At 41.3% G+C, this 18,358-nt stretch overlaps 1 protein-coding gene across 1 annotated transcript in view; it reads left to right on the forward strand.

Annotated features, from left to right (window-relative positions):
- LOC106573085 (contactin-1a) overlaps positions 1-18,358 on the forward strand; it is a 129,929-nt gene that overhangs the window by 59,305 nt on the left and 52,266 nt on the right. The window contains exons 2-3 of the mRNA XM_014147770.3: positions 5,048-5,185; positions 14,563-14,601. Coding sequence (XP_014003245.2) covers positions 5,128-5,185; positions 14,563-14,601 — 97 coding nt within the window. The 5' untranslated portion in view covers positions 5,048-5,127. The remainder of the gene's footprint in view (positions 1-5,047; positions 5,186-14,562; positions 14,602-18,358) is intronic.

The following is an 18,358-nucleotide window of genomic DNA, read 5'->3' on the forward strand; positions in this document are numbered from 1 at the left end:
TAGGTCATTAGCTCGTTAGCAATCCAGCATGGCTTGGATATAAATCGATTGTCTGATTAATTGTTGTTGTTTTATGCTATTATTAGTCGATTTTCAAGTGTCAGCATTTCAAGTGCCCGTTTGGTACTGATAAAGTAGTCCTCTGAAAAGTGTCTATTTGATGCCTAGAAATCAGTATCTAATTCAACATTATTGATAACAATACAAATGCTTTTATTATCTGATGAACCAGCATGCAATCCATTGTTTTTAACCCCCTGGTGGTGTTTCATGAATCCTGCCTAGTGCCTAGGGATGAGCATCATTACCTGAGCATGTCTGTCGCTATGGCAAACATCTCCAGGGAAACCAGGAAGATGCCGCTGCGCTGTTCTATTCTGCTGTTCCGCTGTCTGTAAGTAGCGCATTCTAGAGTGTTGCTGAAACAGCTGTTGCTTGTCATATTGTGTTTCCTTGGCGATGGGTTGATCATGTCACAGTACGCTCCAGGTAGTCTCTGACTCTGGGGGGCACATAGTGACTGAGTGTTCAGCGATGGCCCACTCAGCTAAAACAGCACTTAGGGAGGGTGGTTGCTAGTGACAACCATGGACCTGTCAATCATGGTGTTGTCGACCTGTTAGGGAAGACAGGGAGCTGGTCTCCTGCTGTGGTACCTAGAAGGCTGACATGATCAGTACTGTTGTTCAGGGCCAATGACATGAATAGTGGAAAGGATACTAGTACTGTATGTACCTGAGTTGTCTTACTGGGCATGACTAGTGCTGTTCAATTGTAGGATATGACATGTAGTCAATTGATTCACTCATATGATCCCCAGCCCTTTGCCCTCGAGCCTCAATTTGTCGGGGCATAGACTCTACAAGGTGTCAAAAGTGTTCCACCGGGACGCTGGCCCATGTTGACTCCAATGATTCAGTTGTGTCAAGTAGGCTGGATGTCCTTTGGGTGGTGGACCATTTTTGATGCACACAGGAAACTGTTGAGCTTGAAAAACCCAGCTTGCCCATTGACCCTCTGAATGGCACACATACACAATCCATGTCTCAATTGTTGCAAGGCTTCTCCTCCCCTTCATCAATGTTATGACCATATCCTCTGGGCGGGACATCCAGCGAAAAATCCTATCCCCATTAGCATAACAAAATGTAATATTTTTATTTTTTCAAATATAGGACTATGTTATATCGTGTTATAGATACACCTCTCCTGAATCGAACCACGTTGTCCAATTTCAAAAAGGCTTTACAGCAAAAGCAAAACATTAGATTATGTTAGAGTAGTATATCGTAAAAGTAGCCACAGTGCCATTTTCCGACCAACCACATGCATCACAAATAACCAAAAAACAGCTAAATGCAGCACTAACCTTTGACAATCTTCATCAGATGACACTCCTAGGACATCATGTTACACAATACATGCATTCTTTTGTTCAATAAAGTTCATATTTATATATAAAAACAGCATTTTACATCGGTGCGTGACGTTGACTAACTATTTTCCCTCAAATGCATCCGGTGAAATAGCGCTACAATTTACTAAATTACTATTCGAAAACATTTTTAAAATGTAATATTGTCATTCTAAGATTTATAGATGAATATCTCTTGAAAGCACCGTAATGCCAGATTTAAAAATAACTTTACTGGGTAATCACACTTTGCGATAAAAGGGGATGCGATACTCAGAAAAATAGGCTACCGTTACAGGTCAGCGCCATCTTGGAACAATCGCATATCAAATCTACTCTTGTATACTATTGTCAATAATCCCTTACCTTTGATTATCTTCATCAGAAAGCACTTCCAGGAATCCCAGGTCCACAACAAATGTATTTTCGTTCGAAAAAGTTAATCCTTTATGTTCCAATAGCTTGTTCTTGTTAGCGCGTTCTGAAGGCTGCTCCAAAAGTTCCGTTGGCCGCGGGACTCCTCTTTCAACAAAATGCATTTTATTTAAATTTAGGTTCGTTCAAACATGTCAAACGTTGTATAACATAAATCTTTAGGGCCTTTTTCAACCAGAGCTCCAATAACATTCAAGGGGGACGATTGCATTGTCTTTCAAAACGTTTCGAAAGGGGAGGGTAGCCAGGGGCGCCGGCGTCATAATGGTGATGGCCCTCCTCATGTGACCACGTTCCACAGACTCTCATTGTGTCAGTTTTCACAGTAGAAGGCTCAAATTACTTTGTAAAGACTGGGGACATCTAGTGGAAGCAATAGGAAGTGCTCAATGAACCATTGCTCACGGTGTGATTTATAGGCAAAGTGATGAAGTTGAGTCCGCAATTCAGAATTCCACTTCCTGTTACGATCAGTCTCGGGGGTTTTGACTGCCATATGAGTTCTGTTATACTCACAGACACCATTCAAACAGTTTTAGAAACTTTAGGGTGTTTTCTATCCACAAGTATTAATTATATGCATATCCTAGCTTCTGAGTTTGAGTAGGAGGCCGTTTAAAATGGGCACACATTTTTTTCAAAAATCGCTGTAGCGCCCCCTATCCTAGGCCACCGTCAAGAGGATAGTATAACAGGTTATGACAAGTTATGTCTGCTGTTATGACATTTTATGAGATGGGTATGACCTTGTCATAACGTGTTATGGTGCTGGGTGTCAAGTAAAGTGTTACCATATGTGACTCACCACCTGGATTCGGTCTTATGTAGAAACATTTGAATTTCTGTTTATTACATAGCTTAACGTAGAGACTCAGAGCTACAAAATGGTATATAATACACTACATTTGAGGAAACAATGGGAAAGTAATTCTGCTTTGAAAGGTGATCAACTTGTAAACTCACTTTTGAGAACCCGTCTTTCAATGTTTTGGTACTACTATTGGAGAGCCCTTCTTTGTCTCCACCTATTCAGCATTGTTCACACCCTCTTAAGCCTTTGCCCCACCCATCTCTTTATAACTTGCCAGCTACTTCCAGACATCTAAGAGAGATAGAACAGCTCACTGAACATTACTAGCCCTATTGCTCTGTGGTTTCGCTTTCAGAGCGCACACTGGACGCTCTGGCCAATAAGTAGGGTTGTTCCGAAAGCTCTGACCTCACAACTACAGTCAAGCACCCAAGCTAACTGGCTAACATTGGCTAGCTAACGTTGCTTCCAGACACATAATGAGGGAACACCCCACTCTGACCATTTTACTCGGCCTAGCAGAGCTGGTTAGTCTTTTTTAATGTTATCCAGAGCGTTGCGTTGGTGACTGTAACTGTGCTGTTGGCAACAATTGAATTACTCCTTGTTGCTGAACGTCACCGAACATACTCAACGGGTGTCGAGTGTTCAATAATGCATCGGTTATTCTGCCCTCTGGCACACTAAAATGAGAGTCTTTTCTTAAGAAATATAGCTAGATAGCTAGCTAGGTAAACAATGAATCCCAACGCATGACGTAACGTTAGTTAGCGATCCAGCCAGCTAACGTTAGCTAGCTAGCTAACAGTACACTTTAACTTGAAATGAAAATACTTTGTCAAAATTAGAGTAGAGTCTTTTGTTAAGACATGTAACGTTAGCTAGCTAAACAATGGACCATAATCACAACTCATGACGTTACTACCCTGCATGAATCTGCTGGTAGCTAACCGACCAGGTTCTATGGCTATAACTAGTCAAGCAAATGTGTCTGCGACACGAAGAATAAGATCATACACATAACGTTAGCTAGTGACACAGCCAGCTAATACCCAGCCAGTTAGCTAGGTAACAGCACACTTGAAATTAAACCACTTTCTGTCAAAAATTAGAAACGTCTAATATCTGAAAATCTTACCAGTATACATCATGGTTGGACGCGTCTCCTGTCTGATGCCATGCATGGTTGCCTTAGTTTGACAATGTAATCCAGGCGGGAAATGAGTGGTTGAAGACGAGTTTTAATGATTCCAACCTTAGTGTATGTAATCTTCCGACTTCAACTGTATATACTGTGATCATGTGACACTTAGATTGCACACAGGTGGACTTTATTTAACTAATTATGTGACTTCTGAAGGTAAATGGTTGCACCAGATCTTATTTAGGGGCTTCATAGCAAAGGGGGTGAATACAAATGCACACACCACTTTTCCATTTTTTTGTAATATATTTTTTTGAAAGAAGTAGTTTTTTTCATTTTACTTGGCCAATTTGGACTATTTTGTGTATGTCCATTATATGAAATCCAAATAAAAATACATTTAAATTACAGTTTGTAATGCAACAAGGCGGATGCATACTTTTGCAAGGCACTGTATCGGCATGTCCAGCCCACTCATTTTCTCAGCCAATCATGGTTAGCGGGAAGGTTGCTCGCTTTTTCTGTGGGAAAACCAACTAGGCTCGTAATTTAACAATTATATTCGTATGTACAGATGGCATATAATATTTGACATTAAGACACATGAATGGTCACATGTTAGAAAAGGCATTTCTGCCAAAAAACGCATTTTCATTAAAGAAAAATGGTTATGTTCAAACAGCTCTCATGTGAAGTCGTGACTTGCAACATATGCCTAGTGTCCTGAATCGGGTCACATATTTGCTCTTATCTTGAAACGTATTCGATTCACTGAAATAGCTCCTTCGCCTGATGCCAAAAAGGGCAAGAGTATTAATCTTATTGCACAGTAATATTCCTTTAAACTGTTCCTTCATGGCCATGCTCAGTAGTTTTATTTTCACTTCCCCCTGATTGGCCAATGAGAATTTCACATTGCTGGGTTAAGCTGCTTAATCAGAGCAATGTCACTGCAAGTTTGAACTGTTCAGCTCTCATGACATTTACCAAAAAATGATTGCCATCAGAATATCCATTATATTTAGGGGTTTAAGAAGTCCATAAAAAAATGGCTGCCAAAGTTTATTAATACCTTCTGGTCCAAACTGCTGTTGGTTAATCCTTGATTAATCCTTGAGGTGTCTTTGAAGAAAGTAATGGGCTACGTGATGCAATGTTACTGTCTTATTTTAGTGGTGCAATGTGTTGTTCCATTATTCGGCAATTTTCATCTCTCCACTCTCTGTCTCTGTCTCTCTTGCAGGAAAAGCAGCCTGTCCTGCTAATATTTCATCATCAGCAGTGGTTCTAAGCATCACCTCAGGAGGTTCTACACAGAGCAACATGCTGCACCTCACTGTGCTCCTCCTCCTCCTCCTGTCCCTCACTCTCCCCTCCACTGGTGAGTTTCATATGGTAATCACACTCTAGGGATTTTCACACTACTGAGCCGTACTTGAGCCGAGCCAAACCAAGCGGTACTGCGCTGGCCTAGTTATGCAGTCACCGTAGTTGCTGGAACTTTACTGAAATTAAAAATATCAGCGCTAGCTAGGACAGTTTAGTTCGGGGCCGGCACAGTAGTGTGAAGAAGGGCAACAGTCTCACCTTCAGTTTAACTGCAGGAGAAATAGAATGTGTCTGTCCATTGAATTGCTACTTTTTGGGATGCAGCCAAGGTCAAGCAGCTATCCACTGTATGTGCAGGCAGATAGAAGAGAGCAAGGCTGAAAATGACCGGTCTGTGTTGTGTAACCCCAGACAAACCCTTTAGGAGTTTAGATTTCAATTCAGCTGAAGCAAAGAATGTGTTGTTTGGACTCTGGCGTTCTCACTACTTCCCAACACATATCCTTCAAACAGATCGGGATGGTGGAGATTACATTTGTTCATAGGAAGAGGTGTGTGAGTCATGCTTCGACTTCACCCGAAGGCAATGACAACAGGGTGTGTTTGTGTGTGTGTGTGCCTGGCCCAGCGCATCGCACCACCACCCCATCACATTGTGCTGTATGCCTGCCTGATCTGGCCTCTTCTGAAACACAACAACAGACCAGCATGCATAAATGGGTCATCCCTATGGCCAAGGGACATCGCTTTGACATAGCCATTGAGAGCTTAATGTAATGCCGTTGTTGTAGTTACGTAAACTACGACATAGTCAAGACCGTGGAGAAGGAAGTCAGCAGAGGGCTACTGTCTGTTTGGGTAGAGGTCTGATAATCGTTGTTGACCGTAGAAGTAGTCACTAGAAGGGACAAAGTCCATCATAGAACATTGATTTGCATAGGAATGTCCGTTCTAGTAATTCTATTTCTTTGCTGTTGACCAGCTGATTCTCCACCTTACTAAGGCTCTTATTGGACAATGTATGTCACTGTATGTCTCATGTCATGTTACATGATGTGACATCAAACTCAAGCCTGAAATATCTTTGCACAGTGAAACTGCAGCATCATTCTACAGTGTGCAGATTTCTATATTTCTTTCATCACATCAAACCCAAGCTGACCATGTTGAAGATGGGAGAGAAATCTCTCATCTCAGTGTGATTGTTTGAATGGCCCTAGTCTATAGCCTTCAGTACACATCTGCTGTCAATGCCCAATCACTGGGATTGTCACATATTCTATAATGCAAGACAGAAATGTATGGAGCAGTGTATTCAAAAGACAAGTCAAATCTCACTGCAAGCATAATTCGGTACGCTTGCAATGTATAGCAATGTCACCTTTAACCCCTTGCTTCATACAGAAGGGGAGATACAGTAGATAGAAAGCCAGTGACAGTATGTACCGTATATAGATTGGGCGGTGAGAAGTTTAACTTGCTGCAATATTAACCTTGCTGTTTTCTCTCAACAGTGTTGGATGAATATGCTGAATAGAAGGAAACTCCAGCACACTGTTGATCTTAATATTTTTTATTTAACCTTTATTTAAACAGGCAAGTCAAATAAGAACAAATTCTTATTTCCAATGATGACCTGGGAAGAGGCAAAAGGCCTCCTTTGGGGACGGGGGATAAAACATTTTTTTTAAACTACGTAAAACAAAACAGACAACAGAGACAGAAGACACTGGCAACATCAAACAAACAGTGGATGTGTGTGTGTGTGTGTGTGTGTGTGTGTGTGTGTGTGTGTGTGTGTGTGTGTGTGTGTGTGTGTGTGTGTGGTGTGTATAAAGTTAAACAACAAGCTTCCTTGTATAAAGCAATGCAAACTAGTGACATCGGGTGAAAATTAGAAAAGGCTACAGTACAAGTCAAAAGTTTGGACACACTTACTCATTCAAGGATTTTTCTTTATTTTTATTCTTTTCTACATTGTGGAATAATAGTGAAGACATCAAAACTATGAAATAACACATATGGAATGATGTAGTAACCAAAAAAGTGTTAAACAAATCAAAATATATTTTTAGATTCTTCAAAGTAGCCACCCAAAGGACAGCTTTGCACACTCTTGGCATTATCTCAATTCTGTCAATCTATTTGTCCTTTGAACTCCTCCAGGGACACCAGGTCCTGGGGTTTTATGTTGGCTTTGAGGGAATTCCAAGACCAGGGGGCTGAGTAATGAAAGGACCTTTTTCTATGATCGGTAAAACTTTTTGGGACTGTTGGCATGAAACAAGATTGAGATCTGAGCTTGAATGTGTTTTCATTTTGAGGTAGAAAGGAGGATAGATAAAATTGAACATTTTCCTAAAATGGCCTTATAATTAAGAATGTGTCACTCTTTGAGCCTGCGGGTTGCTAGTGATGTCCACTCGACAGTACTGTAGAGATAACAATGGTGAGTTAGACGTCTCTGATTGGTGACAAAACAAAGGGCTGCATGATACACAGAGTAAAGAGCCGTCAGCGTAAAGCTTGAGGCTTGTGCATAAATAGTATTACCATAGTCCAACACAGAGAGAAAAGTACAACGAATCAACTATTTTCTGGCAGCAAAAGTAAACAAGCTTTGTGCCGGTAATAAAACCCAACACGCAGCTTGAGTTTCCTGACAAGGTTCAAATCAAATTGTATTTGTCACATGCGCCGAATACAGTGAAATGCTTTAAGAAGTTTTAAGAAAAAAAAAGAAAAAGAAGTGTTAAGTAAAAAATGGATTCTCTACATGGGTGGTGAAGCTCAACTTCTCATACACCCAAACTCCCAAATATTTTTACATTTTTACTTGCTCTATAGAATGTCCTTCCAAAGTTGTAATTCTATGTTTTTTTAGAGTGTTTATTATTGGAAAATACAGTCCATTTTGTTTTAGAGGAATTTAGAGCAAGCTTCAAATCGTACCGATTCTATTGACGTTAAAAGCTGTTTGAGCTTTTTCAGAAGCCAAAGTTAAACTGCTGACACTTGAATAGAGAACAGTGTCATCCACATAAAAATTTGCATCAGCTGTCTCAATATGTCTCCCAATGTTGTTGATATAGATAATAAACAGCAGGGGACCTAAAATGTATCCTTGAGGCACACCCAAACACAACTCTATAGTGTCCAACTTACAACCATCTGCCTTTGACAGGTTGTTCTCAAACCACTCCAGAGCTTGACAAGTAATCCCAATACACTTACATTTCTGCACCAAGACAGTATGGTACACAGTGTCAAATGTTTTTGACAAGTCTATGAATACAGATACACAATGCAGCTTATTTTCCAGGGCACAGTGACTATCATTCAAAACCCTAAAAGTTGCTGTGACTGTGCTGTGGCTAGACTTGAAACCTGATTGAATACCACTCAAAATACTATTTTCCTGGAGGTAGACCTTAAACTGCTTATTGACTAAGGACTCCAATACCTTTGCCAGAACAGACAATTTAGATATGGGCCGATAGTTATTCAGTAGAGTGGGACCACCTCCTTTCAAAAGAGATAGTACAAATGCTGATTTCCACAACTTGGGGATTTCATTAAATTCTATGGTGAGGTTAAAGATGCATGTTAAAGGGGGAGCAATGATGTCTGCAGCTAATTGTAGTTGGCGGGGGTCTAGATCATCAGGGCCAGGGGATTTTTTATTTTACATGAATTGCTTTCAGGGCTCTATGCACCTCTAATGCAGAATAGGGCGAGAATGTCACAGCGGGCTCATGTTAACCTTTAACCCTATCAACTAATCCATCCGCATAAAGAAAATCTGCCTGCATAAATTACCACCTGTGAGTCAACCAGCAGTTGTTTAGGGAGCTGTGCTTCTTTTTTACACTCTAAACCTTTCACTACTTGCCAAATTTGGAAGGATTATTCTGATTATCAGCAGGAGATTTGAGGTAGTGGTCTGCTTTCAGGTCATAGCCACACCCTGATTCTAAAGGCATTTAAAAGCCATCAAATCATCAGCTGAATCAGACCTTCTTGCTTTAGTTCATCTGAGAACCAAGGGTTGTCTCTGCACTTAATTCTGTATTATTTGAATGGACATGCTTGTTGTGTACTTCCTGGAATGCTTTATGGAAGTAAGAAAAAGCTAATTCAACATCAGGGATGAATTCAACTCTATTCCAGGCAATATTCAAAACATCATGTAAAACACCCCGAGTATCAAACTGCTTCCAGTTTCTTTTCATCATGATTCATGGAGGTAGTTTAGGAATTTTACCATCCCTTACACAGGCATCAGCACAGGGATCACTTATATCAGTTATACCAGCAGCCTTAAAAGGATGTGGAGTGTTGGTTGAAATAAGATCAATCAAAGAGGATTTCAGAGGACACTTTGCATTCAATCTTGTTACATTGTTAACAATCTGAGTAAGATTATAGATACATAGATTCTTGAGTTGATCAGAGCTGGATGTCAGCCAGTCTACGTTCAGGTCACCCATAAGCACAAATTCTGATTTGACATTGTAACCATCTGTTATGGTCGTCGTATGAAGGAGCGGACCAAAGCGCAGCGTGTGTATCGTTCCACATCTTTATTTATCTGTGAAACTATGCAATACATACAATAAACTAATAAACAAAAACAACAAAACGTGACGAAGAGGTGCACCATACACTAACTCAAAATAATCTCCCACAAAACCTAGTGGGAAAAACAACAACTTAAATTTGATCCCCAATTAGAGACAACGATAACCAGCTGCCTCTAATTGGGAATCATACAAAAACCCCAACATAGAAAAAAGAAACTAGAACCAACATAGAAATACATCAACTAGACAAAACCCCCAACATCGAAAAAAGAAACTAGAACCAACATTGAAATAAATAAACTAGACAAAACCCCCTGTCACGCCCTGACCTACTCTACCATAGAAAATAAAAGCTTTCTATGGTCAGGACGTGACACCATCAATGCCAATGTCTTTGTCAGCGCTATATTTTCTGAGGCAGGTTTCAGAAAATATAAATACATCTGGGTCTGTGGTTTTTATCCAAATATTCACAAAATCAAGTATTGCAACAAGACTTCTTACATTTATGTGCCATTCTGACTTTTTAATTTCGATTCACAAACAGTACTAGAACCATAGTCCAGAGCAGTGGTTCCCAAAATTGTATAATCCTGTAACCCTTCAAACATTCAACCTCCAGCTGCATACCCCATCTTGCACCACGGTCAAATGTTTTTTTTTGTTGCCATCATTGTCAGCCTGCCACACACACACTATACGATACATTTATTAAACATAAGAATGAGTGTGAGTTTTTGTCACAACTCGGCTCATGGGAAGTGACAAAGAGCTCTTATAGGACCAAATAATAATATTAATCAATTATTTAGCTCTTTATTTAGCCATCTTACATATCAAACTTAATTAGTTCATAAAAAATTGTGAATAACTCACCACAGGCTAATGAGAAGGGTGTGCTTGAAAGGATGCACATAACTGCAATGTTGGGTTGTATTGGAGAGAGTCTCAGTCTTAAATCATTTTCCACACACAGTCTGTGCCTGTATTTAGTTTTCATGCTAGTGAGGGCTGAGAATCCACTCTCACATAGGTACGTGGTTGCAAATCCAGTTGTTTGTGTCATCCGTTTCGGCAAAGTACCTGCGTAATTGCGCACCCAGCTCACCCAGGTGCTTCGCTATATCACATAAGACATTGTCCCTAAGCTTGAGTTCATTTCATAGCCTCAATTTTGTCCCGCACATTGATTATAGTTGCAGAGAGTCCCTGTAATCCTAGATTCAGATCATTCAGGCGAGAAAAAACATCACCCAGATAGGCCAGTCGTGTGAAAAACTCATCATAATGCAAGCGATCAGACAAGTGAAAATTATGGTGAGTAAAGAAAACTTTAAGCTTGTCTCTGAATTTAAAAAAAACATGTCAATACTTTGCCCCTTGATAACCAGCGCACCTCTGTATGTTATAAAAGTGTTACATGGTCGCTGCCCATATCATTGCATAATGCATAAAATACACGAGAGTTCAGGGGCCTTATTTTAACAAAGTTAACAATTTCCACTGTAGTGTCCAAAACATCTTTCAAGCTGTCACGCATTCCCTTGGCAGCAAGAGCCTCTCGGTGGATCCTGCAGTGTACCCAAGTGGCGTCGGGAGCAACTGCTTGCACGCGCGTTACCACTCCACGGTGTCTCCATGTCATGGCTTTTGCGCCATCAGTACACATCTTGACCACCAAAGTCCATTTGATGTCACAAAGCTGTCCAGTAATTTAAAAATATACTCTCATGTTGTCCTGGTTTCCAGAAGAGGATGTCTTCCTTAATTGACCCCCCATAAACGTAACGGACATATACCAGGAGCTGTGCCAGGCCCGCCACGTCTGTTGGCTCATCCAGCTGGTACGCATATAATTCCTTGGCTTGTATGCGAAGCAGTAATTGTTTCAAAACATCTCCTGCCATGTCATTGATGTTTTGTTTCATGAAGACATTGTCTATATAGTTTTTTGGTCTTTTCCCCCAGCATTGTCCCAGCCATATCCGCGGCAGCAGGAAGAATTTAGTCCACCACAATAGTATGGGGCTTGCCTGTCCTAGCCACTCGGTAGCTCACCATATAAGACACTTCTAGCCCCTTCTTATTAATGGTATCGGTTGCTTTTATACATGTCTTACTACTCGAAAATCGTCTTTATTCTCGCAAAAAAAAGTCCTGTGGCTTATTTTTTAAATTGTCATGTTTCGTTTCTAAATGTCTGTGCAAGAGTGAAGGTTTCCCGCAAGAGAGTAATGGTTAATGTGAATGGATGTTAATTATTTGACTAGGATAGCTGTATTTGACATTGTGTTGTTATTTCGCTGAACACTAGATGGTTGAATTTTATTTTTGGCAGTGAAACGAGGCTACTCAGGCGAGAAAAAAAACTCACCCAAATGTATAGCCCCGTTGGAAGATATAAATGTACTGTTTGAGAATGTAAAGATTGTTTTTATTTAAATTTTAAATGTGAATCACATTTTTATTTGGCGTACCCCCGATGGCATTGCGCGTACCCCTGGGGAATACCTTGTCCAGAGGAACCAGAGTCTTTAACACAACATACACTGTGTATAAAAAAGTATGTGGACACCCCTTCAAATTGGTGGATTTGGCTATTTCAGCCACACCCGTTGCTGACACGGTGTAAAATCGAGTGCCCAGGCATGCAATCTCCATAGACAAACATTAGCAGTAGAATGGCCTTACTGAAGAGCTCAGTGATTTTTAATGCGGCTCAGCTGCGAAGTGGTTGGCCACACAAGCTCACAGAACGCCGAGGGCTGTTTTTCGGGAGCTTCATAAAATGGGTTTCCATGGCCTAGAAGCCGTACACAAGACTAAGATCATCATGCACAATGCCAAGCATCAGCTGGAGCTGTGTAAAGCTCGCCGCCATTGGATTCTGGAGTGGTGGAAACACGTTCTCTGGAGTGATGAATCACCCTTCACTATCTTGCAGTCTGACGGATGAATCTGGGTTTGGCAGATGCCTGAAGAACGCTACCTGCCTGAATGCATAGTGCGAACTATAAAGTTTGGTGAAGGAGGGATAATGGTCTTAGGCTGTTTTTAATGGTTCGGGTTAGGCCCCTTAGTTGCAGTGAAGGGAAATCTTAACGTTACAACTTACAATGGCATTCTAGATGATTCTGTAATTCCAACTTTGTGGCAACAGTTTGGGGAAGGCCCTTTCCTGTTTCAGCATGACAATGCCCCTGTGCACAAAGCGAGGTCCATACAGCAATGGTTTGTTGAGATCGGTGTGGAAGAACTTGACTGGCCTGCACAGAGCCCTGACCTCAATGCCAACAAATACCTTTGGGATTAATTGGAACGCCAACTTTGAGCCAGGCCTAATCGCCTAACATCAGTGCCCGACCTCATTAATGCTCTTGTGGCTGAATGGAAGCAAGTTCCCGCAGCAATGTTCCAACATCTAGTGGAAAGCCTTCCCAAAAGAGTGGAGGTTGTTATAGCAACAAATGCCCATGATTCTGGAATGAGACATTCAATGAGCATGTGTCCACATACTTTTGGTCGTGTAGTGTATTTGAAAAGCTGCGTACAGCCCAGAGACATGGTTGGGGCATCAGGCCCTAAATGCATCATCCTCAGTGTAAGAGTCAAGGGTGGACAATAGCAACTGCAACATGTTCATTTACATCCTATCAATCAACATAACAAATAACCATAGAAACTTTTCTAAGACTCAGATCTACAATATTATGCCTTAGAGTTTGCATACTAATCACAAATATGAATAAGCTACAATAAAATCAGCTACAATAAGATAACAATAAAGTCCAAGTAATACAAATCTAAATGCATATAAGTTCCAGAGTAAAAGTCCACAGGCTAAAGATACAATTTGGATCAGAGACACCTGTGTGTGCAGGGTAGCCTAGTGGTTAGAGTGTTGGACTAATAACCAAAAAGTCACAAGTTCAAAACCGCTGAGCTGACAAGGTACAAATCTGTTGTTCTGCCGCTGAACAAGGCAGTTAACCCACTGTTCTAAACTGACTTGCCTAGTTAAATAATGGTAAAAAAAATGCTTATAGGGGGCACAGGGGCTCAGATTTGTCCTATTTAATAAATATATACACAGTAAATATATTTTTTGTTGTTTCTCTTTAATACTACTAGTTACCAAGCAATTTTACGAAGTAGGCTTTAGCTATCCCAGATAGGTTCCCAAGCTCCCAGCCTCATAACTAGCTACCAAGGAGACATTTTAGGCTATTAATCAAGTTAGAGTAGCTATCTTAGCTAACATGCCTACTGGCAAGGTTGGTAGACTTTAGAAAAGCAAGAAATAACTGAATGTATTGAATAATACTCACATTCCTTTCAATTCAACACCAGTCAGGACGATACAGACAGCAGGAAAAAGTTGTTTCAGGTGTTTGAAAAATGCAAAATTGACCACCCATCCGCATGTACTTTGTGCCCCCTCAGATTTTTGGGGTGCATGTGTGCGGGTGTAATGTATGTGTGCGCATGTAAGTGTGTGCTGGAGCGGTGACCGAAGCTCGGGTGAGAATGGGCAAGTGGTGGTGGTACTTGTGCCAGTTTGGGTAGTCGGGAGCGGACTGAAAGGTGGGGGCCAAGCAGTGCAGCAAGCCATGGGAGTAGCTTGGGTATCACACCCGCTTGGGGAAGCTCGTGGCGGGAGGCTGGGTAGGAGAGGAGGCTTTTAACCAGACAGGTGCATGGTGGAGGAGCTTTCAGCAATGGCACTGGAGAGATTGTTATTCGTTAGCTTTCTCCAATATGCAAAAAGATGGAGGATCTGTAATGGATTTTCTAAATGAACATGCTGACCTGCCTTGTCTCCCTGTCTGTCTTGACTCTCTTCCAGATACATCTGTTTTCGGAGGGGAACCTGGTTTCTACGGAGGTAAGACTTGTTCTGGATAATCTCAACAGAGTGTGTGTGTGTGTGTGTGTGTGTGTGTGTGTGTGTGTGTGTGTGTGTGTGTGTGTGCGTGCGTGCGTGCGTGCGTGCGTGCGTGCGTGCGTGCGTGCGCGCGCGTGTGTTTCTTATCAGTTTGGAATAATGAGGAAATGTTACAATGTCACCAAATCCAAGCAGAATCCAGAAACACACACAGCAATATGCAGATTGCCTACTTAAAAATCTGACAGGAGTTACTAGAAACCATGTTTGGAGGGGATTTCGCAGAGTTGTGTGAATGAGGTGGTAAGCTTTCAATTGTCTGACACCTATCACGTGATTTGTGCAGGCTGAAATATGGTGCGTTGGGATGGCATCGTGAACTTTTACGTTTGTAACGAGCGTCGTAACAAGCATTCGTTGTTACACCTCTGTAATTACAGACTGCAATTACCACCAGTTACATCTTGCTATTACAGTGTAACTATGAATTGTTATGATTAATTACAATACTTGTTACGGTGTAATTACATATGTAATTACACTGTAATAAGGCCCCCTTTAAATTAAGTGTTACCTTGTTTTCTCCATGCTGAATGTAACCGAAGAAAATGTACTGAAACAGGAAAACTCATTTTCATGTCCCATTGCAAAACGTTTTTGGTTGCTTACCCTACTGAAAATGGCCTTAAGGCCTTGAGGCCCTATGGAAAGTCCTTCATGATTCACTGAGGGCCTCCAAAGGCATCACAGGCAAGCTGCTCTCAAAGAGCATTTTGTTAGACACTTAACCCAAGTCCAGGAAGATGGAGAGAGTCGGAGAAAATTCTGATTGATCTTTGCTGTCCTTTGTATGGCCTGCAGTTGACTCGTTTGTCTGTTTTTAGACCTTTTGACTGTTTCCGGACGTTTTTAGACCGCTCTATTCCATTCGAAGACATGCCACAGCTTTACACTTCCCTCGTCCACTAGATTACAACTCAGATGGGGATGGTTTATTTCAGCAAAAGTTCATCACTGCAAGTTTGGCTGTACGGCATCGATATTAGCAAGGCGTCAGTTGTCAGGCAACTCCAAGTCCGAGGCCGTGGCCAAAACACTTTCCATCGCATTGATATTTGACCTGCAGTTGACTTGTACTTCTTTGGGACTTTATTAGACAGCTCTTTTTCATTTTAAAACACACCATAACCTGTGTGACCCTCGTCCACTAGATTAGAACACAGCTATGTTTGTTCCAGCAAATTTAAATCATTGACAGTTTGTTTGGTCACTTCTGCAGCCAATAAGACATGAGAGTGTAGCTGGCAGGTGTTAAAAGAGGGACAGAACAAACTTTTGTAAGCGCTAACTAGGTTATTAGCATGACATATGCTTCCTACTGCATCTATCTTCAATGACCTGGAAAGACTTGTGTCCCTGCTTAATCTTAGTATTCTGTGCTCTGACAAACTAGTACACAAACCATCAGTCCTTCCCTCCAGGATCTTCCAATGTTTTTTTGTTTTTTTTATACTTGTAGCAAGAAATACAATGGAAGTATGTCTGTCTCATATAATGTAGCCCACAAACAATGGAAGTATGTCAAGGCCATTGGGCCTCAATACTCCCTAGTCCCCAGTTCTGGCCTCGCATCGACCCACAGGGTGGTGGTGGTTGAAACACTTTAGAACGTTACCGGCCTGTCAGCGTGGGTTAACAAACTGGCACTGACCGAGAGCGCGTCCAAAATGGCACCCTCTTCCCCTATATAGTGCACTACTTTTGACCAGGGCCCTGTAAAGGTTATAGGGTGCCATTTGGGACTCTGCCTGGAAGTTCCCCTCTCATCGTTGTTGGCTGGTAAAGGACAGAGCCTAATGAAACGTTGTCTGGGGGTCAAGGTTAACGTTTACCGTGTCCATTCTGGGGATCCTTCCACTGTTAGCAGATGATGATGATGCATGTGATGATCTGGTTAAATATCCTGACATTACGACGAGGATGAGGACCATTAGGAAATGCTTTATTTGTCTGGCATTATGTTGCCATGGGAGCAGCGACGGGACTTGTAATAATACAGTTATCTAGATGTATTATGCTATTATAGATGGAATGCGTGATGTTTTTGAAAGTCCGAGAGTTCATCAGGTTCATCAATTTGTAATTGAGAAAATTAAAGTTAATTAAGCAGAGGTTGGCCACGAAGAAAGAGCATCTTACATTATTGTAATGTATTATAGATTTTCTGTAACAATAATAAAAAAAAACATTATTATTTTTATTTTCTTCCTTTATGGAGAAAATAAAATGGGTGAATAACTAGAATTGACAGATTATGTGGAAATATGTTGGTTTCACGGCTTCCGTTTGGATAAAACGCATAGATAATAATACAGATCTTTATAGAAACAACACAAATGATTAACTGTTGAGCTATAGGAAGCATTTCCATTAACTCTAGTCACGTTTGTTGTGCATTTGGAAAACGTAACACACACTAAGGTGACTCCTTGTCACAGAAACATGGGAGGCCTCCTAATTATCTATAGACAAGGTCAGGGACCTGCAATGGTTAATTTACTGTGTGCTGTCATAGTGTACAGGATATGCATAGATGGCACTATTTATATATTCCCCTCACCCACCACCATATTCCCCTCACTAACCAACCAGTGACAGTCAGTGAAGGGTAAATTGAAATGATTTTGTTAGAGGAGAACATATTGTGACAATGCACGCAGGGTGCGTTTTTATTCTCTCCTAGACATTATCTCTCTCTCTCACTCTTACGCTCTCTCTCGCTCTCTCTCTCACTCTCTCTCGCTCTTACTCTCTCTCTCTCTCTCTCACTCTTACTCTCTCTCTCTCTCGCTTGCTCTCTCTCTCACTCTCTCTCGCTCTTACTCTCTCTCTCTCTCACTCTTACTCTCTCTCTCTCTCTCTCTCTCACTCTTACTCTCTCTCTCTCTCTCTCGCTCTCTCTCTCACTCTCTCTCGCTCTCTCTCTCGCTCTCTCTCGCTCTTACTCTCTCTCTCTCTCTCTCTCGATCTCTCTCTCGCTCTCACTCTCTCTCACTCTTACTCTCTCTCTCGCTCGCTCTCTCTCTCACTCTCTCTCGCTCTTACTCTCTCTCTCGCTCGCTCTCTCTCGATCTCTCTCTCTTGTCACGGCCTCTCACGTTCTCTCTCTCTCATGGATGATAAGTGGCGTATCGACCGTGGGCGATCAAATTGGGTATGCTTTTGTGGATGTCACAGCAGGTGTGCAAGAATAAAGGACCAGTCTGCCTTCTTTGTAAGTGCGTCTGCGAATGTAGCAGCAGAGATGTGCAAGATTAAGGCCCCTGCATCTATGTAAACCCGAGGACATATTTATGTTATCTGTACTCTGTGTGGCGCTGTGTGAATGCATGCATAGCATGCTGCAGGATCTAGGGCCTACAGTAGACAGGTTTCCATTGACCCAGGTTTAATCGACAGAAATCATTACGAAATGTGTGATGGAAACAGCAGATATAGGATAAATGTAATAAAGATCGACAAAATGTGTATCCGTTCGACAGAGGTGTATTTTTATTGTGTCTGACTGTCTTTATTGTGACAAATGATGATGCAAATTGTGTTTTTCGAATAAATGATTGCCAAATCATTTTTGAAGGTACGGGGGTATGCGATGGCATCACTTAGTCCTAACTATAATGCTCCACTCCACATTGTTATAATTATACATGCCTACTCCTTGAAAAATCTAAAACAACATTTGCGAGACAAGGATTGT

This window comes from Salmo salar, chromosome 16 (assembly GCF_965601325.2).
Source record: "Salmo salar chromosome 16, fSalSal1, whole genome shotgun sequence".
Lineage (NCBI taxonomy): Eukaryota > Metazoa > Chordata > Actinopteri > Salmoniformes > Salmonidae > Salmo > Salmo salar.